Source organism: Pezoporus wallicus, unplaced genomic scaffold, assembly GCF_028554395.1.
Source record: "Pezoporus wallicus isolate ANWC-B61680 ecotype Strahan unplaced genomic scaffold, APGP_CSIRO_Pwel_v1 scaffold_11491, whole genome shotgun sequence".
NCBI classification, from domain to species: domain Eukaryota; kingdom Metazoa; phylum Chordata; class Aves; order Psittaciformes; family Psittacidae; genus Pezoporus; species Pezoporus wallicus.
In genome coordinates this window covers 1,333,053-1,356,385 of record NW_026642649.1, presented here as the reverse complement: position 1 = coordinate 1,356,385, position 23,333 = coordinate 1,333,053, and the positions used below count along the sequence as shown (strand labels likewise).

The window sequence follows — 23,333 nt, the reverse complement described above, 5'->3', positions numbered from 1 at the left end:
GGAGAGATGTTTTGAGCCATAATTCAATATTGAGTGGAGTCTTAATAATTTAACAAATTGCAGTCAGATTGCATACACTACAATTTAGGACGTGATAAAAAACCTTGGCTAATTCAGACTTGCAGTAATATAGTAGACTTCCCAGGGCTGACTAAGCATGTTGAGGGGCAAGTGAAATAGATGTCCCTGTAGGCATAAAAGATGTCTCTAACACACCCATAAGAGAAAATCTATCTCATCAACTCTGATGTTACTGTCACTGACACATAACAACAGGTTTTAATACACATTATTAGGAGGGAAGACATGATATGTTTCAAAGAGATGTCCTCTGAGTATCTCCATATCTGTTTAATTGATGGAAGACTCAAAAGATGTAACTATTGCATCTTTAGCTTCTCTTAATGTGTTTTCCATTCGGTGGAATGCACGTCTGTTAGAGCTGGTGTCTTTCCTCCCCATTTACCAAAAGCCGTCTGCACTGGGGCATTAGCTGTGTTGATACAGATCTGTAGGGATCATTAACTTCCTTGGAGGGGCTCCAAGTAATTGGAGCCCCAGTCTAATCTCTCCTGTTAGATGTTCATTGACACTCCTGTTGGGGAAGGACCATTATACGCAGGCATTGCAATATATTAACCCTTTTAGCATTAGCCCGATGGATCTTCTGAGTCGGAGACACTCTAGGAATGTTGATGTATGGGCAATAAAACCCAAGGCAACTGCTCCCGGTCATACTCTGTGCACCAACTGGCTGTACTGAAGCATCAGTCCTATTCTTAGAGGTGCAACTTGCAGAGAAATGATTGTGTTCACATGAGCAGGTACCATTATCCTAAAGACTACGTATATTGTAATACACAGAAATGCAAGTGCCTTACAAAAGTAGTAAATAAATATTCCCAAGCCAAGAAACTGCATCTAAGACATCTCCAGAAGTGGTCAGTGCTCTGCTGTCCCTGAAGAATTGACTGTCTGGAACAAGTAGTGGGTAGATTTTGAGAGTCCAGTTGATAAGAAAGGAAATACCTCAGGCGTGGAAGGTGGGATGAGCAGAGTCATCAGATACTGAATGCTGTCCCAAAGAAAACAGAGCAAGATATGGCACATCACTCACTGGCACTCAGATTATTGGGAAGTTAATGGTACCTCTGTGCTCTTCCCTCCAAGAACCCTCTCAACTATTAAGTGCTTGTGGTGATTTTTCTGTCTCTTTTTCTTCTGTCACTCTTTTTGAACTGCTGTATCTCTCAATACTTTAGAGCAATGGAAAGCGATGGAAAATATAAAGGTTATTATTATGTCAGCTGTGAAGCAGCAAGAAAATTACAGAAGAATCTAGAAGTAGCCATCATTCCATACTGAAAAAGAAGAGGTTGGGTTGTGTAATGGGGGCAAAAACCTCATTTAGCCCGAGTTCCTTTCAGAAGTCTTTAGCAAGACATCTCTTAATGTGAATCTGAATAAAGTCAAATAGTTCACTCTTTTTTTCATTTGCTACAGTACTGGATTCATCATGTGGTGAGTTCTTATTCCACGTTTAGACACTGTGAAAGCAGCTAATCAGAGCTACAAAGACAAGATTAATTGGTGTTAATTTCTAAACAGTAGTCTTGGAATTTACTTGGCTTAATATGTGTAGACTTAAAATGATAGGAAATAAGTTGTAGTGGTGGAAAAAATTGAAAATAGATCATTCTTATACATGAGAAATAAGGCAAAATTGGTTAAGTATTAATTTCTGGGATTTTTCTTTTAGATTCAGAAAATTGCTGATATGGATTTGTGTCTTGTTTGGGGTCTATCAGAATCACCACCTTGATCTGCTGACATAGGAAAACAGATCTCTGTTTTAAGGCAGACATCTCATACCTCTTGTGTTGGCCAAGGTGGAGTGATAGCTCCAGAGGTTTTTCCACTGCTTCTGTCTACCCTTTGATGGGTACATCTGAATTCATTGCAGTCCTTTGGCTTTTAACATTCAGAAGCTGGTAAAGATCAATCCACGATTCTGCCATGAAAGCAGCTGAAAAGGGGAGAAGCAGCAAACAGTTGAATGTCAGAGCTGCAATGTGCTTTTATCCTCATGGCATTCTCCAGAATAGCACGAAAAGGGGAGAGAAAAGTCTGAACTTGGGTTTGATACCGCATACATGCTTAGGAAAAAAGGGATTATGTAATCTCATCACCCCTCCTGCACCTCCAGTTAGCCTTCTAACCTGTTGAATTCAATAGGTGATGAAAGAGAGGAGAAAGTAAAGCAAGAACTCAAAGAAGCAAGGGAGATGGCAGATACTGCTTGCAGCTTGCTGAGGATGACCACCAGGAATATCTCTGCAATTTGTAGAAACACTGGAATCTGAAATGATCCAATAAATGAAACTATCCCTGCAGGAATAATCTTTCTAACTCCCCAGCCTCAGTCCACAAGGAGGGGGAAAAATACAGTAACTAATACAACTTTGATGTGTCTATATAAGAATGAAACATTTCATCTAAAATCTCTGCCAGTCTCTCAATTAGGTACCGGAGAAGCAGATTTAAGCTCCTGCTGATGGCAAATAATGCACAGCTCATAAAGAGGACTGTCTATAGTAGCTGCCATATGAGTATAAAGTTTAAAGAAGATGGATAAAAATGTGTTTTGCACAATAATCCATATTAGTCTGTGGAAAGACCCTCTGTTAAGTAACAAGATGCTGGTGCGCTTTCTTCAGAAGAAACCTATTTTGGTCTAATTATGAGGCAATAAATCGATTTCAATATGCATTTTACTGAAAACGAATCCAAGGCTCTAAGCAGTCCACTGCAGTCCTCCTGTGGCATCCCTAATATGAAGGATGTAACTTGCTCTTTAAAATGTTTGCTAAAACCTAAGTCTGGGTTCTGGGTTTTCTTTGAGTATGCACCTGCAGAAAGGCACTAAGGAGGTTAGTAATTATTGTAAGATGCATAGTCAATGCACAGAAGTAAAGTAACAGAAGTTGCAATTAAAATATACTTTATTTTTGGGAGGAAGCATCCATAGGGGTATTTGCTTTCATACCTCCCTTGTATTTGTCCTAACATGCTGCTTCAGGGAAGCCGTTCACCTGAGCCTTATGCTCTCAGAGATCCATGTCATTTTTGCACGAAGCAAACTGAAATCTCATCAAGTAAAAGCCCTGAAGTTTGGAAATAGTATTTGTTGTTTGAAATAATGCATCTCCCCATCCTCCCAGGCAGCAGTGTGTTTTAGCACATTTCATCCATCTTGATTGAGCCATTTTAATAGGCTAGGTGCCGAAACACCCAAGTGGCAGAAGTCTTGGGTAGGTTTAAGTTAAAATACATATGGCACAGCCTCTGTGCTACTTGTCTGTGACAGTTGCAGTTGCTGGGTTGGGGTTTTGTTTGTCTTTACAGAAGATGTTCCATTTGCTCTTGTGTAGGCTTTTTAATTGGTTGCTTGGTTTTCCTTTCATTCGAAACCAACATGTTTAGGTTTTATGCCTTTATATAGTGGTTTTATACCTTTTATATATACCTTATATAAATATACCTTTTATATATATAGTTTTCATACCTTTTTATACCTTATGATCCAATACTGCTGAATGATAAATACATGCTGAGTGCTTTGCGTTGTTTGATAAAGCTGTTTGTTGGCTGGGGGGAAGCAGTTCTTGGAGGAGGGAGGTCATTGAACTGTAGAAATGCCACTGGATGCTGAGCTCAGCAGGGAGTGAGAACCCCACCTCCTGCCTGCTGGGCATGGACCAGTGCTTGCCTTTGCAGCCGGTGAGGGCTGCCCTCATGTCTGATGGGGACTGCGGTCCCTTGTAACCCCTCTGCCGTGTTTGTGTCTCTCTGTTAGGCTCAGAGTCTTCCAGCAGCGCTGGCTCCTCAGGGTCACTGTCACGGTTACATCAGCCTCTCCAAAGTGCATCTCTTGTCCCCGGGGTGACGGCCAGCTCTTCAGGCAGCGTGTCCTACCCTGAGAACGGGATGAGTGGCCAGGTGGCCCCCAGTAACACCAGCTATATCATTCTTCCACTTGAAGCTGCAGGGATACCGCCTGGCAGCATCCTTCTGAACCCGCACACAGGTCAGTACAATGCCCTCCTGCCTGATGCTGCCCTTTGGCGTTTCCAGTGTAATCTGGGGAGTTGACAGATTTCTTGTTTCTGGAGATACTTTCCTTGAGACACTTGATAAGGAAGCATGTACACATGGGAGTGACGTTTGGCAGGGTGTTTTCTCATGTCCGTAGGCACAGCTGGGTTGGCTTTGTGAGGCTGTTGTGGCATGGCAAGTAGGAAGTGATACAAAGCCCACTTGTGCAGTTCCAGAGAGGATATTACTCTTGTAAAGTCCTAGTACTCCTTGGCTGTGAATCCTCTGAGATTCTGTTGATTTCAGTAACAAATACTTTTCCATACCAAGCATGCTGAGATTCGGTGCAACCGAAATGTAATGTCAAAGTCTTAGGCACTGTGCTTGACAGCAGAATTTCAAAAGGCTTAAAAGGCTGCATTTGAATTAGCACATCAGAGTTTGTTGTGAGCTCTGTGATTAGCCATTGTATTGAAACTGGAAATCTGCTGAAAGCAAGCTGTAACCTCTGCAATTCCTGGTAGTTAGCAGCACTGTGGCACACAAGTGAGGCACTTGGAGTCACCCAGCGCTGTGGATGCTTCAGAAACTATTCAGCTTGAACTGGAGTGCTTGATGGAAGATACAGGCAATTTGGTACCTCCTGGGTCCAGATGAAGTCCAGGTTGCATTCTGCTATTACTCCCCACAGTGTTGTACTTTGCAAGATTAGATATAGATTAGATATAAGGAAGAAATTCTTTCCTGTTAGGGTGGTGAGGCACTGGAATGGGTTGCCCAGGGAGGTTGTGAATGCTCCATCCCTGGCAGTGTTCAAGGCCAGGTTGGACAGAGCCTTGGGTGAGATGGTTTAGTGTGAGGTGTCCCTGACCATGGCAGGGGGTTGGAACTGGATGATCTTAAGGTCCCTTCCATCCCTAACTGTTCTATGGTTCTAAGATTACAAAGGCTCAGGGAGGTTGAGACCGTAATGGTTCTGCAGTGATTTGGGTTATTTCAGTGACTATGATTAGCTGTGCTGTCAACCTTAGCTGAGTTATTCCGTGTTTAAAATAACAAAGCCTACAGTGTAGTATGTGTTCTGTTGTACTGGGAGCTGAGAGTGAACTCCAAACTAGTTTTTCCAAGTCTTTAATGGAGCATTTGGGAGCTTTTTATGTGGAGCTTTTTGCTTCTAGCCAGTATTTTGTGTCTCTTACGCCCCTGTGTTCCAATGTTTTGGTGCAAATACATGAAGCTCACACTAAAAATACTTTTCTTTTTGGTCAGAATTCGGTCAAGAAAAACTGAAAATTGCAGCATTTGAGAAAAACATAGCCTTGACAATCCATTAAAACAAGCTCTCCACAGGCAGTTAGAGACAGTATCTGGGGCTGATCAATATCCATCAGCATGCGTAAAATCAGGCATTAGTAGTTGTTTGCTTAGATTCCAATGTGATACATTCTTTCCAGAGAGGTGACTTAGTAACTTGCTCAAATCAGTGCCTTTTTTAAAGCTTTTACTACTTACGTGTGCTTTTGCCAAGCTATTGTAGTATTGACATGGGAGCCTAATACAGTCAGCGTAAATGGGATTTGGGGCATTTCTTAAACACTCGGGGGAGAGGACAGAGTAGGAGATGGGCGTAAGACAAAACCCATCATTGCTGTTGGTTTGGCAGTTGGCAGTTCTGTCTGTAACACTGGAATTCCTTGGCCAGTACAGAAGACAGCATTCTGCATGCTATGTGGTCCACTTCCACACAGAAGTCATCCATAATTCAGGTGATAGAACTGTCCATTTAGCAATTTACCTCAGCTAGCTCATGGTACCTAGGAAATCTTTTTCTGCTATAGGTAATAGTGCCCTTCAGTGCTGTCACTAGACCAGAGCACCTTGTCTTCCCTCCTAGCGTGCCTCATTGTGTGCAGAGGCATCATGGGGAGATCCATGTGCATTAGTGTGTTTAACATTCAGGGAGCAATTGGTTTTTGTGTAAACAGAATTTAGTGTTTCTTTCAGACTCTGTTTTGTTTCTGTAGCTCCCTTGTAACTACATACATGGTAAAGACAATGGAGGGAGCAGTTCTGGAGTTGGAATTCTTGTCTCAGATGTATAGCTTCGCCCTGCTACCTGTGCTGGAAATCAGGGTGTACTGCAGTGTCTGCTGTGGTTTTAACATGCAGCAAAATACATGCTGCAGATTTGCCACTCTTTGGGCTCAGAATCTTTGCATCTTATTAGGGTAACACTACAAAAGAAGCTCCGTAGGGAGGAGGCTTAGATTGCTGGATGCTGTGCTCAACTATCAAAGTGATGGATGCTGTCAAAAACATAGCTGAAGAGAAGACAGTTTAAAGAAAAGGGGAAAGGAGCTTTGTTTCCTGTAATGAATAGATTTTCTTTCCCTAACACCATTCTTTAGCTCTTTCTTCTCTTCTTGCAGAGTGGCTACTTCCAGTCTTTTTCTCTCTTTTGATCATAGCACCATGTCCTTTAAAGGCCCTTGTTTCCTTTCACACTGAATAGTCACTGACTCTGCAAGCCCCTAATGGCATCCACAGATGCTGTCAGTATGTCCCTGCTCTGATTATACCTCTCAGCTCCTCCTCAGGTGGTGGCAATCCACACTTCCTTTTCCATGTCTATATAGTTTCCTTTGTTTCCTCTCTTCTGCTTTGCCCTTCTCCTTCCCCAGATGAAGATACTTTTTGCTTGCTTTGGGAAACACCATTTATGTGGCTGTGCTGTTTTGCTCTGTTTCACCCACTTCAGCAGTCTGGTTTACCCTTTAAAGGATTCTTGTTGCCACATTCTCTGACTTAACCCCTTTGACAATTTAAGAGCATTTACATTTCATTCTTACTCCTTTAAAAGGCATCACAATCTGTGTCCTTCTCTCTGGGCCACAGTTCGTAGCTTACAAATGTCTTCCCTGTTACCATATGATCTTTCCTTTTCATTTCTTATTTCAGGGTTTCTTCGTAAAAGGTCTATTTTTCATCTTTAAAAGCATTTCTAGACCTTTTCTCTTCCAATTCTGCCATCCTTCATTGAGACACAGGAAGTGCTCTTTACAGTTTCCCTTGAGCATCTGGCACAGGTTTTGGGAGCCTGTTATTCTGCTCACGCAGTCTGACTTCCCCAGTCTCCTAAAGTACTTCTAGAGCCTGAGACTCCCAAATCTAGGGAGTCTATGCCATTGCCACCCAGTATATTCACAGCATGAGATCAGCTAGTGGACAGAACTGCCCTGTGCTTTGCTTCCATTCACTCTAATGATAACCTTTCTCAGTGTGTGAGATGTGCCCAGTATAGTAAGACTTCATCCTCAAAGTCCTGATGCTCTAGAGATCGAGCAGGGTTTCTTTAGCCAGTGCTCCTCATATGTTCCTGACCACGATTAGTAAGAGGGAGGAACCGAAAGGCTGAGGAGTACCTAGAACAGGTAGAGATGCTTGTGATGTACAGACCAGAAATTCATTAATTCACTACTGCTCTCAGCCACCAAATTCCTCCAGATCTCCCTTTTTCTCTCAAATATTCATACTTTAGTTACCTACATGTTATCACTGCCAAAATTCCTTCTTCTCAAGGAAACATCTGTAATTCCTTTGGTTTACCGATTTATGATGGAAGAGAACTGAGGTCATGGAAAACATTTTCCTTACAGAAAAATACCATTTCTTTTCTGTACATAAAACAATGACTTGGGTAAATTTATTTCTGTTTCCACAAACATTGCTCTTGCCCAGCTGAAATACCTCAAGCAAGAGATGTTCAGCAACTTAGTAGAACTTTGGCCAGGATTTGTCCTGTATATAAGAGATTTTCAAAGACAGCCTAAGTGTTGCTTCCTGATAACTTCCAGTGCTGCCTCCTTTAATTACACAGGGCACAGCTCTCGAAAGTACAGCACTATGCCATTAGAATGTGTATATCAACTAGTAATGAGGATGGGTTTGGATTTTTTTCCTTTCATTACAACCTATAATGTATCAGGAGTGGTTGTGCACGTTTGACTGCTATTGCATGGCAATGAAATGTTCTCTACCTCCAGTGTTTGATTCAGAGTTCACTTTTAGCATTAATTGATTCATCATTGAATGATTCCAAGTAACCACTGCATCTGATTCATAGCCATGGTAACCTGCCACCCATTCCTTGGGAAGTCATACTGCCAAAACAGATACCTGCTGCCTGCTTTGTCTGCAGATGAAAAAGAAAGAAAGGAAAAGGATGGCTGATCCTCTAATGGGGCATTGAGAGTGATGAGTACTGGTATTGCAGGTCAGCTAAACAGCCATCAGCTAAAGCAAGGTTGCATGCTTTCACACAGAAAACATTCTCAAAGGTGCTGAGCAAAGGCAGGGTGCTCTGTTTCAGGTCAACCGTTTGTAAATCCTGATGGGACACCGGCAATATACAATCCTCCCAGTGGCCAGCAGACGATGAGGAGCCAGATGGTGGGGCAGTCTCAGCAGCAGCCTTCATCCCAGCAGCCTCAGCAGGTTCAACAGCCACAGCAGCAAATGGCAAGTCACCTTGTCACACAGGTAGGTGTGGTGGCCGTTGGAAAAAGCGAGGAAGCTCTTGTGGATGTGAAGGATGGCCTAAAGGGTAGGAGGGAAGGATGCAGGTAGATGAAATATCAGGATGTTCTTTTCTTCTGAAACAAGTGGGGCCCATGGTTTGTGTTTTCAATGTGTATGACATGGGTAGAGAGGGGAAGATTCCATTTTCAGTTTCATCTAAAGCGTGGTTTCATTTTGCAAAGGACTTTTGAGCGAGTTGGTGCATATCTACATATATTTATCTTGCAAAAATTGCCCACAGGTGAAAGCTGAAGCATTTAATTCTCAAGCTAGCACGGTCTGTAATTCTCTGCAAAGAGATGGGGAGCTTTCCCTGTCCCTTCCGACAGCAGTGGGTTTGAGTCAAAGAGTCAAGTACAGCACAGGGCTCTACAAACCCTTCTGTGTCCACTTACATGAGGCCTGATCTATGGGAAGCCCCCTCTCTGTGCACCCCTGCCCAACGTCGTGGGTCTTCTGCCTGCACCCCATGCTCTGGCCATGACCCTGCTCTGAGCCCCAAGCTCTGGATCTACAGAGCAGCATAGCTTGGGCACGTGCCATGGTGTATCAGCTCTCTGGCCCCTGGCTGAACATGGCACGTGGCCAGATGTGTTTGAGCATGGTCAGCATCTGCTGCAGACTTAATTTGATGGATTGTGTGTCTGCTCTCCCAAAGGGGGGGGGAACTACTCAAGCAAGAACCCTCCATCCTACTTACTCGCAGAGCAGCCAGGATCTGCTGTGGTTCTTGTGTGGCTTTATAATGTGGCACAGTTCATCCCAGGCTACCCAGAAATAAGATGCTAAAATGTGGGGAAGTTGCTTGGATTTTACTGGGTTTGGATTTGTGTGTTTGTGGCTCTTACCGCATGATTTGGTTTCAGCAGTGTTTGAAGACAGAGGTAGTACCAAACCTGTGTAAGACTCATGGTAAATGAGAGATTAAACCAAAAGGAATAATAAAGATATTCCAAGGTAATAGTGCTGTAGAAAATTACACTTAGGTAAACATCCACAGCAGATCTGTCTTTTGGTAACTCACAACCTGTTCTTTATCATTTGTTCCTTTTTTGGCTATTGTGTTCTGCCAAAGCAGCTTTACAGTCATTATTCCTTTGCCTATGACACCCTCATCAGTTAAATCAGCCGTTATCAGAATTCAAATATGCACTTACACTGTGCTGCTTTCTCATTTTATCTTTATAAATTAAATGTAGAATCATAATGTGGCTTTGCCTCCCATCAGTAATAAGGTGTGGCTGTGGCTTTATTTAATCTGGCAGCCATCAAATACGTGGGAAAAGGCAGAAAAATCTGTGATAAAGAATAGTTTGGTGTAAGGCTAAGATGAAGATGAAAATTGCAGTACCTGACCTCTTGTACCTGGGCTGGCAATGAGCCGCTTGCATTTTCAGAGCTGTGTTTGAGACCTTTGCTCTCAATAACAGAGGTGGCAGGGGTGGTCGGTGTTATGTGTATTCTTTGTGCTTATTTTGCAGCCCGTTCAGGCAATGCAGCCATCTTCTCAGTCAGTCCAGTATCCAGCAGTTTCTTATCCTCCCCAGCACCTCCTGCCAGTCTCTCCAACGCAGCAGTTTTCTGTGGTACTGAAGATTTCTCCTTTCATTTTTCCTTTCCTTGATGTTGGAGTTGGGTGTGTAAGCATGAATATCCATCCCCAAGAGCCTCTGGGTGGCAATAAGAGGGGTGTCCCACATGAGAGCCCCGTTTGCCATAACACTTTTGGTCCTGACAAGCTTTCCCTTGGTTCTGGTTATCCAGCCTGGAGGATGATGGCAAGAGCAGGGCTGTCTACCTGGTTAGCAGAGCATCCAGATAGATGTTTTCTTGTGCTTGTGATAGGAACTTGTGTCTTCCCACTTTGTGTCGAGGAAGCTTAAATTGCTAACTTGGGCTTTGGAGATTTGGGCTGTTCCCCTCTCATATCCATAAAGACTGGAGGAGAGAACTCCAGAAATCCTTCTTTTGTGTTGTATATTATTTTCTCAGTACACGAAACCCTCTGCCTGGATTCATTCCCTGGTGGTACCAGAGCACTTGGGAAGCAGAGTAGTGGTGAACCGGCTGCAGAAGGTGTGGTACACTGTGTGTCCTGAGAAAGCACCAATGGACACATGTAAGAAAGATAAATAGAGTGCTCTCCTGGAGCCTGTGTCTGGCTTGGTGCTTACTGATCTAACATTATGCCGTTGTAAAATGAAGCTCACATTTGAAGAGGCATTGCAAGGTTCCTTTTTTAATGTTATTTTTTATTCTTGCTCTGGTAATCTTGTTTATGACTGGTATTTTTTTTTCCCAAGGTAGAGATGTCATGCAGTTATAGTAAGAGATGGAAACAAAGCTGAATGGATCCTTGCAGCTAAAAGAACGTTATTAATGCCCAGTGGATGAGCAGTACCATTTAAAGGACAATAAAAAATGGTCCATGCTGAACATAAGTTGCATATCTCAATGCTAATTCACTCAAAAAGCGTCTTGCAGGCATCTCAGGTTGTTCTAGTGGTAGTCATAGGAAGGCTGATATTTTCAATGGCTAATTTAATAGCGAAACTTCACCTGAATTAATGTCTTCAAGGCACATTGCATAATACACACAAGGTATTAATTACAGGGTTTTGAAGCTTAGTCTCTATTGTACAAAACCAGAGACATTCCAGGCTCAATGAAGGGTTTGTTTGCAGTTGCTCACCATCCAGGTAGCTTTTATAAGAGACTATTTCAGGCAAACAGCTTCTGTACCTAAATATGGATGCAGGAGGATGGTGAAGTTAATAGCATTGCATTCTTACATCACCTGAGGGTGTTTGAAATGTTCTCCCATGGTATCTGCTCTCAGAGTGGGAGGTTAAGTCAAATAGCATGGATGTTCTAAGTGAAAAGCCTTTTTGTAGTGCATATTCCCTATCCATGAGGGCGTATGAGGAAGGGACCATAATCTGCATATCGGCACGTAAAGGAGTTTTATGCTGGATTCATTGTGGTATAGAGTATGTTGAGTATTTAAAAGTCTTGTGATACAGATACAAGTGAAGATGCATAGAAACATGTCTGTAAATCTTCAACCTTCACAGAATAAACTTGAGAGAGTTGATTAGTATGGATCTTTTTGCAAGACTGAAGAGATACTGTCTAGAATCCCTGTATCATTACCAGCACTAATAAGCCTCAGGTCCATTGACTTTACTTGGTACTTTCATCCTGCCATAGATTTATTTTTTTCCCCTTCAGTCAAATAAAGTACTTGTTTCTTTCTAACGCTGAATAAAAAGCCTTAAAATAGCATCTAAAGGCTCAGCTTTTTTTACCTTCTCTGTGTTTACAACCTTGGGTTTTCCAAACAGCCCAGAAAGGTAAAGGTCTGCACCTGAATCCTACTGATTCCCTCTTGGGATGGTTTTGAAACACAGGTGTCATTACCAGCCTGTGTTTGGCTGAGGAATTCAGTGTGTGGAGGAAGAGGTATTCATAACATTACTGTCGTGCCCTTTATATTCAGGATGTCTTCTTTTGAACACTGTAAAGTTCACTTGTCACTTTGGAATAATATGGAGGAGCAGGGTAAGAGCCAAAATAATTGGCTTTTGTGCCATGTGGTGCCATTCCCCGTGCAGTCTGGAAGTCTTTTCCAAAGCATTTATAGTGATTCTAACTGCCTCCGCTTTTATGGATCCCCCTGCAAAGTTTGGTATTTGAGCCAAGTGATTCCTTTCCCCCTTTGTGTCCTGTTTGAGCCTGTTTTGTTTTGCCCATTTGCGTGCCTACTGCAGACATCATGCCTGCATCATCTTCTACTGCCTTTTGCCCTGCAGCGAGATGACATGACAACACAGTTCAACCAGATGAGCTTGAGTCGTCAGTCATCAGGAGACAACCCCGAGTCGCCGTCTGGTCCTGTGTACCCATCACCTATCTTGCAGCAGCCTGCCCAGCAGACGGGTTACATTATGGCTTCTCCAAGTCAGCAGCTTCCCCCAGGAGGCTTTACAGGTTCAGGTCCACCAGGATCCCAACCAGTGCTGCAGCCACCACCTCCACCCCAGGGCTTCGTGCAACAACCACCACCACCTGCTCAGGTACGCATAGCCCTTGCTATTGGTTTGGCGTGTTGCTCATTATAACAGTTTTAGGTAGCAGGACACTTGCAAAACCTCTGTCATTTCCTGGGTTTCAGCAATTCCTTCCTTATCCTCACACCATTTTCTGAACACGTGTTTGTACTCCAGGACATGCCTGCATATGGTAAGGGAAGAGTTCCCCTCTGTCAGGGCGTTGTGTTGGCGTTCTGACTGGCATAAGTGTTCAGATTATGAACATCAATTTCAGCTCAATTAGAGATGTAAGATGGGGGAGATAATAAAAAGGGAAAAAAGGATTTGTGGATATAGAAGTTTCTTTGTTTAAAAAGTGGTTAAAGAACTGGGGGAAGATCTTGGATGCTGTTCTGTTCTTACCCTGTTTCCCTATCCAAAGTACAACTAAGATAGCACTTAGGGACGTGGTTTACAGGTGGACTTGGCAGTGCTAGGCTTACAGTCGGACTCAGTGATCTTAAAGGTCTTTTCCACCCTAAATGATTCTATGAATATGAAGGAGGTGAATAAATATCCATAGTCCTTTTTCCCTGTATATATACACCAAAAGAGCAACACGCACATCAGCCCAGGTAGTCATTAATCATATTTAATTGACTTGAACATGTGAGATGTCACAGATCAGTAATTTTAACTGTCTTCCTGAAGACTGATTATGTTTTACTGTTCACTACCAAACATCTCCACTTGTCTCCTGGGTACCTTTACGGAATATTGAAAGTGATTACTGTCAAGAAGTAAAATGCACAGATGACTTTCTGGCCCATTTTCAAGGCATACACTTTAAAAAGATGAATTTCTTTATGCAATTATGGGTAACTTCATTTAAACTCTACTTTCAAATGGCATTAATAGTATCTTTCTTGGTTTCATTTTATCCTTTGGAAGAAAACATGAAAAATAAAGGAAAAAGAAATCACCATTTCTTTTAACGTAGAAGTAGTGTAAATCCTACTGGGTTGGTTGTTGGCTGCTTCTTACTAAAAATCTCCAATTGTGTTTGTTAATGGGATTCTGTATTGCCAGAGTAATGAAGAATTTATACTGTTACAATGTTTTAAGTGAGCTAGAGATCCAGTTAATGAGATCACTAATTAAAAACAAAAGAAACCCGAGGACTGCTGGATGCTGCCACCCCATAGAGGATGGTGATGTCCGTAGTTAGAACCTACGCAGCCATTTTTTCTGAGAGAAGGCTTGTAATAAAAATAATTCTAAGGAGCTGAAGTTCAATGTAATGTGATTATTTTTGTAAAAACAAAAATGATAATATTGGTAGAAAAACATTTCAATGTTTGCCAAATGTAGCATGTTTTTAAAATATCTGGGAGAAAAAGGTGACCTGACAAGCAGATTCCATCTCCCCGCCTGGACTCAGCCTCCTTAGTGGGCAAGTGGAAGCTGGCTGGGCTTCTCTCCTCACGTACAACCAACCCCCCCAGTGGCCTCAGTGTTTTCAGACATCATTTAATCAAACCTCCCGACACTCCTAGTGAACCGGATCAATGTGAGCACATCCATTTCATGAGCTGTCACTGCAGCAGACAAAGCGATAACATTTCCCAGCCTTGCTGTATGGGGTTTGCTTGGGTGGGGGGGCTGCAGCATCCTGCATCCCATCCTGCATCTGAGTTTTCATTCAGTCTGGCATAGCGTTACCTTATGAGGCTGTTTTCCCTCATTCATACTTGCTCTGGTACCACTGGAGAGTCAGGTGAACTTCTTCAGAGGACAAACGATGAGGAGGTGTCTTTTCATGTAGAGGATGCTGTAGGACCAGTACCGTACTGCTGTGTCCAATGGCCAGTGTGTCTCTGTACCCCAAATAATATATTTGCAGGCACTTTCCTCCTATGTTATAACAAAGTGAAAAGTTGCCAAGGGCAGAAAAATATCTTTGGGGTTTGCAGCAAACTCAATTATTTCACTGGGGAATGGTTTGTCCTCAGAGGGGCATAGAAAGGCGAGAAATTCAGCGGTGTCAGTGTCTACTGCACTACATGCACCATCCGTCTCCAGCTGATTGCTATTCTAAAAGATCCTTGTCAGATACTGGTGTGGAAGAGGGTGTGTGGGATGTCAGTCCCTGCTGCCTCTGTCCCTGTACTGTGAAATAGTGGCTTTAGTCTGCAGGGAAGGAAGAGGGTGCAGCAGGTCGCAGCATTCACGTGCACAGATAGGAACCCCTGATCGATGTCTCCAGCTTTAATTCATTCTCTTCAGCTAGAATTTGGCACTTTGGTTTGTGTACTACTTGTGGCATGTGTACAGCAATGGAAGGTTCCTTGTATAAAAAGATGTGCAAAGCCTTGGGAAACAGTAGTTCCTTTGCCCTAATAGCTTAGCTTTCTGTGTAGGGCACTTAGACCCCATCTCTCCATCCTGCCCATGGCAAAACTTCACTGTGGTGGTGGCTGTTGGCATTCTGCTTTACCTTTACTGTTTTGGGCTTAAATGCAATAGTGAGGCTGCTCAACAAGTGCAGTTAAGATGGTAATGCGTGCAAAACATTATGTGATGTATTCATCAATGCAGTCAATGTAAAAGCACTTTTATACCTTAAAAGTTGCTATTGAACTTAAACCAGTAAAAAAGAGGCTTGGCTCTAATGTCATAATGTAATTAGTTCCTGCAAATGCATTGCTGATAAGGTTCTAGTGGGCTGGCTGTGGTGTCCTGTATGCTGTTGGAAATTAGTAGAGGTCCTGTGAGTGTGGTCATTTCCTTTGGGATCTTAAAGGAGGAGAAAAAAATGCTCTCCAAGCCTACAAACCCTAGGGTATTGCATTTAAATTATTAGGGTTTGTATTGAAGTTCAATTAAACATGGCTCTATGGCTGCTCTCCAAGATTCTCTCTCCCAGGCTGCATCAAAGCAGCATCAGGCTGAGCTTGAAATGAGATGCCTAAGAAGTGGCAAGAGGACCCCTTACTTTCCTTTTGCTGATTCTTTCATCACAGCTATTCCCCAGCTTGCAGACAGAGTAATGATTTAATAACCTGAAAATAATGACCTTTGCTCAGCCAGTAGGAGAAAACCAGCAAACATCCAAACCAAAATGAAACAAACAAACCTTAACCATTAGCCAGGGTTTGCTGAAAGGGACTTTTAGAAACTAAAGCCTGTTTGCTTTCTATATCACAAATAGGAAACATACATCTTTACTTTCTCTGCATTCTTCTATTTGCAATTTGCTTCTTTGACATATACTTCTGTAACACTTCTGGGCCCAGGCACTTGAACAAGGGTCCACATTTGGGTTTGGCAGCACTCTCTCCGTGGTGCTTGTCATTGCCTCTGCAAATGAAGAAATGGGAAAACTCTGAGTACCCTGCCAATGGGAAAGGATATGCTCCCTTAAAAGTTACTTTCCCCATGGAATCATTCTTCCTGAAAAGCAAACTGGCAATGTGATGTCCAGAAATGAGGTGGCATGAAGCCTTGGAGAGCCTTGGAGAAGTAATGCACATGTGCAGGTATTTTTCATCTGAGTTCATTTTGTGTCTTAGCTGTCTCTTTCCATAAGACCGCTCCAAGAGAGTCCCTAGCTACCTTAAGACAAAATCTTTATTTATAGCATGTCTCCTCTAGGAAGCTTGTCGTGAAGAAGGCTGGTGAGTCACTGCAAGTGAATGGGTCTTAGTGATGATCTTAGAAAATGATATTGGAGGATGTCCTACAGTTGTACACAGGCCATTATGTTATGGAGGGAGTGGAGGAGGGAAGAGAAAGGGGGGGGAGGAAGAGAAAAATCCTTGAAGGATGACTGATCCCAGTCAGTTAGGTATTGGGAAGAAATGGTACCTCCATGTGTCTATGCATCACTGTGGTTTCTGTTGTCTTTGCTCCCATTTATGCTGCTGTTAGCAATAGCGTCAGCATCGCTAATCATCCGGAGGAATTTGTTAATCCAAACCTAACTGGGTATCAGCAATGTTAAGAGAAAACAGAAGATCTGTCTGATGTCAGAATCAAGCTGTAAGTCAGTAGGAAGAGAGTTTGGGGAAGTAAAATCAACCTGAAAGATCTGTGGAATCCTGCTTCTACCATGAGGAGATGTACAACATCTCTGTGAATTTAAGGGATGCTGCAGAGAGCTGTCCAGGGAGACCCAGCCTGGAAATGGGTTTTGAACAAACAGTATGTGGACAGAACAAAGCAGAAAGCCAGTGCTGTATTGAGTCCCTGCCTATCATCTAGGGACAAAGCACATTAGAAGGAGGAAGAAGAAATGCCTGTTTGTGCCATTTCATGAGTGTCTCTGAAGTGGTGTGCCCAGTCAGAAAAAGCTGCATATGAGAGAAAAAGCAGTATGTGTTGGAACAGTCAGCCTGCAAGCAAGGAAGGTATTCACCTTCAAAATAAGCATATCCAAGGGGGTAAGGATCATCTGTCAACTGTTTCTATGGTGGTTATTTAAAAGGAGGGATTTTTTACAGTGTCAAGGATTAACATCAAGAAACTGCTCTTAGACTGAAGAAGGCAGCATTTATCAAAGTGTGGTCTTAGAAGGGCTTTTTGAAATCTAGGATGACCGTATAGTTGCGTTGGCATGCTTGTTTGTGCAATAAAGACTTCCAGGTTCTGTAAATGAAATATGTTACATGAGCAACAGGTCCAAGGCTAGACTGTGCGTTCACATGGGGGAGCAATTCAAGTCTGATGCAGCGTGTCAGTAGGCTGCTACAGAAACGTGACGGGTTTTGTGGAAGAGCACATAAGCAAGGTGTTAGTAACGCCAATGCAATGAGAAACTAAAAAATTCAATAGGGTCAGGGCAGGTGGTGTAAGTGATACTGGTTATCTCTGATCCCTCTAATTCCACTGTACACTGAAGTAATAGCAGAAAGGACAAATAACACATTTCGACTACTGACGCAGAGATGTACTCGAGATAAATGAAAATGGATCCTTGCAAGCCCCTCAACCATGAAAGACCTATTTTACCCAATGTCTATGTTTTACACCAAGCCTTTCTTTTAATGGCTGACCTTTTAACAAAACACAGGAAACCCAGTCAATTCCAGCTACAAATAAATAACCCCAAACCAACTACAGGCAACAGCAACAACAAAAAGATCCCAGGAAAACCTAAACGTCTCCTTTGCAAGTCACGCATGTGCGATTAGTGACATATTCATCCATTAATCTCAGTGAAATGATGATTTTTTTTTTACCCAACACTCCTACTACTGTCATTTTTCAGGCTGATAGATTGCACTCTGACAAGCTGGAGGCATATAGCCACTGTATTCCAATGAATTGAGAAAATGAGAGCAAGGGAGAAAACCCTTTGACTAACTGAGGTGTTAACTGGGTGGTAAAAATAAATACCTATTTCCAAATTACCCTAAATGCTTCAGCGTGCATAGATGGGTTTGTGCTGAGCCTATTCAGATACAAACGTCACTCCAAAACCTATGTTCTTTAGGCTGCGTTTTAAAGTTAATACCCACAGAACCTTTCCACAAGAAATAATTCACATTGTTCTCATATGCTCATGTGTTCTCAACTATCTAGGGGCTCATCTGTACAAGGGAAAATGAGGAAGTTGAGGGTAAATCAAATAAATTTAAATCCTTTAAGTGAGATTAAGCTGCTGCCAGGAGAAGTGGGAGTATTTCCACAGGGGTTTAATATTCTTTGATTTGTAGGAGGTGGTAATAGAAAATACAGAATAGTTGCTGGAATGTCTGCTCTGTTCCCCTGCTCCAAGGCAGGATCAGCTCTTTGCATTGAATTTACTTAAGCTGAGTCCTCTCGCTTCTTTCCAGTCTCCTATAGTAGAGTCTTGCTGAGAGCAGTCCCCTTTCCACAAGATGAGTTTATCACACTAAACTTGCCTGATCCATAGTTTACATGGCTGTGATAGTTAAAGAATGATTTTGCACCTTAAACGCCTGGGTCAGCTTTCCTATACCTTGTGGCTTTGCTTTGAGCGAAGCAAAGTTCATCCTGGTCTTGTCCATTTTACAAAGGCATTTTGCTTTGGTTACTTTAGTCTCTAAAAACCCAACTGGCTCAAGGGCAGGCTGTAGCTATTATGTGCCACTTGGTAGGTCTGGAGGGAGGAGAGCTTACATTTTTCAATCAAAATGTTCTTGTTTTTCTGGTATTTGAAGCTGGCTGCTATTATTAGTGAGGGGAAGAGTTCCATTGATTGAATGGAAAATGAAGCAACCTTGAAGAATGAATTGGTATTCAGGCTCTTGATTGACAGGGGATGTTGACTCTCAGTCGGTCTGAGGGTTTCACTTCACCAACCAGACCAAATTCAGCTTGGTTGATCCTGACACTTTTCCCACCAGTTAGCCATTCAGCAGTCTTCTGCTTGCCCAAGTAGCCATCCATACCCCCTTCTTACCTAGTCTTTTGTGTCTATGCCTGTGCTTTCTCATCTGACAGCGTCTCTAAGTAACCTTCTAGTGTCTCTGTTGATGTCCTAGCAGTATGCTCAAGGATGCTATTACCTTTACTCTGCTGATACTTTATGCATGATCAAGTTGAATGAGCTGTGTCGCGAGCATTTCCTCCAGGCAAATGAAAGTGGCAAAAATAGTTCTTATTTTTGTATGAAAATTAAAAACCCAACCCAAAAGCATTTGGTAGGACTCTGTGCATAGGTCTGAGTAGGATAAATGCTACACACAAGGGGAAAAATAAACCAGTAAATTGTATAAAGAAATGCCTAGGGATGTAACAGAGAAGCGATGTTCAACCAGACCTGCATCTCTCTGCAGTTTGATGATACCGTATGCTGTCAACCTCTGTCAGGTAACTACAGCATCCACTGCAGATGAAAATGAAAGACTTGGAGTGCTTTGAACTTGCCAAAGGTCAGTGGAAAGCTGTTCAGCTCAAGTGTCTCAGTACAGTGCTGTAGCAAACGTGCAGCACCAGTCGCCCTCAAACGTCCACGTTCCTCTGCGTGATGCAGTGATGTAGTACACCTTGCTCTATAAGACAATGACAACACAAAAAAGAAGCCCACCTAGCAGAACTTGCTGGCTCGGTGCTTACCCTCAGCTCCTGCAAGAAAGAAGTTACGGTTGTGTTTTGAACTGTAATTGTATTCACACCAGCCTTGGGAGAGGCTGCAGGGAAACGTTCATGTAGCTGTTCAACAAAAACAGGGATTTAATCGTTGTTTCTTACAAGTGTTAAGGGCACCCTCTCTATCTTTGCCTCTGTCTTGCTTCTATGTGTTTTTACTCCAGGCTGTTCTTTGCTGTGAATTGACTGGTTTTGCCAGAGTTCACTTCCTGGTCAACATGCTCTCTATGTGTACTGTGTTGATATGGAAGGTGGTGTTTGCATCCTCTTTTCTGCAGCAATTGCTTCTTTACTGTGATTTCTTTGGTACATGTTTTTTATGCAACCTGTATGGTTTTGTCTCTTTCAATTAAATTTTTTTTTTTTTTTCCCATTTCTTAAAGTATCTGAGAAGAAATTTGGGCACCAGTAGTCCTTTTCCTAGCAAAGCTAAGAAGCAAACAGCAGGTTTTGAAGTGATGCCGTGCAACCCCCTCCTCCGATTAGTTACCACTAATCTGCTTGACTTGAACTGCTGCTCCCCTTCCAGTTGCATTTGATGTTGTGAATCTTGGAGCTTTAGGGCCTGTAGTTAGCTGCTGTTCTCTTTCTTTGCAGATGCCAGTGTATTATTACCCATCTGGTCAGTACCCTACCTCAAGAACTCAGCAGTACAGACCCATTGCCTCAGTTCAGTACAATGCACAGCGGAGTCAACAGATCCCACAGACTGCACAGCAAGCAGGTATTTGCATCTGTTACTCATTTCTTCAGCGGCTCACAGTGCCTTGGCTGGTGAAACCTCTTGGTTGTGGTTTCATTTTGAATTTGAACAGCAGAGGAGAAAGCTGGTTGCTGTTCTGTTTGAAAATAGCGGGGGAAATTACGACTTGAGAAACTCTTTGCTTGGGGATGCTGAGCAATGGAAGAGCAGAGGTTCTGTTCTTCACTACTGCTTTCCTGGACACGGTGTTGTGTCCTCAGTGTCCGTGCTCCACATACTGGGGCACAGGGAGGAGTGGGGGGGAACTGATGTGAGCAGTACATTGCATATTCAAGCCGACTGTTGGAGCTTGTCCTTCCTCATGCAAAATCCCCAAGTATTTATAAGGCTCTACAAGGAGGGCAGGTTTGCAGTGATGGAGAAGGTGCTCCATCACCTTCTGCTCCCCCTGAGCCTGAGGAACAGCGCGGCGGTCTATGTGGTTGATGCCCATCGGCACCAGCTCCCCGCAGAAGGGTGCAGCTGGAAGGGGGGCCGTTACACTGTAAGAGAGTGAGTAGCAGGTCTCACAGTGAACCGGTCTCTTTTCCTGCTGTGTCGTGCCACTCCTGATGACACCACATTAAGAGGGACACAGGCAGAGTTGGGCTGGTGCATGTTGGGGGTTGTGCTTGTGAAGGGGTCCTCACCTTTCGAGGGAATAAAGAGTTCTGGTCTTGGAGGTTTTTCTGTTTAAGTTGTTGGCTGTCTGTTTCTTTAGTGCACATCTCTCCTCGTTCAGTGTCTCAGACAGTAACTCCAAGGTGCAGGGGATGTTGTTTCCTGGTAGGGCTTGCAATTACAGACATGCCGGGTAGGACAAAGCGTTCATTGTTCTGTCTGGGTTTGGTAAAACCCACTCTGAATGGCAAAGCAGGTTCCCTGCAGAGGCCCCGATACACAAGTCTTTTAAGATGCAAGTCAGCAGCGCAGACATGAGATGTGAACAAGACTTATGGGGTCAGCCAGCCATCAACCTGTCTCTGTAATGTGGCTGCTGGCAATTTTGTCCACGCTCAGGGAAACAGATGCAGCAAACACAGCTATAAGTAAGCAATCGATTGGGGTTTTGGCTTTGTTTTTTAAGCTGTTCTAATAAAAATGGTGGCATTTTGGTCAGTGTCAGTGGTGCCTGACTGTGTCTGCTTTCATACCTTCATCTTTATACATCCCTGAGAGGGAAGAGGGTGAAATATTGCACAAAGGTCATCTGTCTCCTCTAGCTTCTATTACCTGACAATCTATGCCATGTTTATTATCTCTATATAGTGGGTCTTTGAACCTCGGTGCAAATCAACCTAGATGACATTATCTGGGTCTACTGTGTTGTTATAAAGCTATATTTATAAGTTTAATGCTACATCCATAGCATAACGGAGATTATGGTAAATGAAGTGCACAAGGGATGGTCTAAAGCACTTGAGTGATGTTCTGGAGAAGATCCAGCTGTTTGATCTTAAGAAAATCCTGGCTTTAAAGGTATATTGTAGCACAGGAGCTGTTACGTTTGGGTACAGACAATGCAGAGATGCAAATGCTAATCTTGTTTCTGTGTTTACTGCATCGTTTTCCTTACGACTCGTGTTTGGCAAACATGAGTCAAGGAGTTTGTGTACAGTCTCTAGCATGCCAGCCTTTCCCTGCAATTCACTCTTTCAGCTGCCTGCTCGGTTGGAAACATTATTTTTATCTCTTGTTTAAGACTGAAAACATTGTGACTACGGTTTAGGCTCCCTGCTGGGGTGGTGATGTTAAGCATTTAACTCTTTTCAGATCTTGAGACTTGGTTGAGAATAGATTCCTCAAGCTGGTCCATCCCTTTGGGCTCAGATACATCCTTTCCCACAGCCGTCACCTGAGCGTACAATAGGCATGACAGGAAGCACTTTGCAGTTTTCTACAGGTCTTGTCGTGGAGATGCTGGAAGGATAATGTGTATTTATGTTCCACTGCATCCATGGGTATTTGGAGAATAGCTAGCTTTCTAAAATGTCACATAATTTATACTTAAATTAAAGAGAAATTAAGGCATAGGAAAGCGTATGGTTTAGTGGTGGACTTGGCAGTCTCGTGGTAACAGTTGGACTTGATTATCTTAAAAGTCTTTTCCAACTTAGTTGGCTCTGTGATTATTCATGCTATGATTTATTGCAGAAGGTTCACTATAAGCACTGAGACTCCAAAACCCCAGATGATTCAGTGATGATCTCAGGTGGTTTCGTGCTTTGTGTCACCACATCTGCTTTCCTTAGCATCAGCCTCCCCACACACATACATTTTCCTCTTCATGTGACCTGTGCCCTCAGCCCCTCTGCAAAGTCCTCATCTCTTTGGGCAAGAGATGGTGTTTTGCCACTGCAGCAGATGGAGTGGTGGGAGCTCAACAGAGCAAATCCCTGCGAGCTCACACTGCAGCCTTTCGACAGGGGAGCTGGGGAGCATCTCTCCTCTTCCAAGACACTGATTGCTATGAAACTTTGGACGTGTCATCTCTCTGCAGCTTTCACCTCTCAGTCAAATGGGGTAGAAATTAGACAATGAACTTAAAATGTTACTGCTATGAGGATTGTTTGAGCAAAACTGGCCAAGTAACCTCACTACTTTTCCCTTAAAAAAAAACATTTTTATAAAGCAAAACAAAAAAAAAAACCAAAAGAAACCCTTTAAAATCTTCCTAGAAGCTTGTACGTGGCTGGAAAATAACAAGCAACAAGTGGGTGTTTCAGGCTATGGTTTCCCTTCCCATGTAGACTTAGCTTCAGACCAGAATG

The 23,333-nt window shown here is 43.0% G+C and overlaps 1 protein-coding gene across 25 annotated transcripts in view; it reads left to right on the top strand.

Annotated features, from left to right (window-relative positions):
* The window catches only part of ARPP21 (cAMP regulated phosphoprotein 21), a 184,215-nt gene that overhangs the window by 129,012 nt on the left and 31,870 nt on the right, over positions 1-23,333 (top strand). For 22 of the 25 annotated variants that reach the window (XM_057431659.1, XM_057431661.1, XM_057431658.1 and 19 more), the window contains 5 exons: positions 3,857-4,087; positions 8,465-8,634; positions 10,155-10,259; positions 12,486-12,749; positions 20,418-20,544. In XM_057431659.1, coding sequence (XP_057287642.1) covers positions 3,857-4,087; positions 8,465-8,634; positions 10,155-10,259; positions 12,486-12,749; positions 20,418-20,544 — 897 coding nt within the window. The remainder of the gene's footprint in view (positions 1-3,856; positions 4,088-8,464; positions 8,635-10,154; positions 10,260-12,485; positions 12,750-20,417; positions 20,545-23,333) is intronic. The other 3 variants (XM_057431676.1, XM_057431677.1, XM_057431680.1) reach the window with 1 other exon arrangement.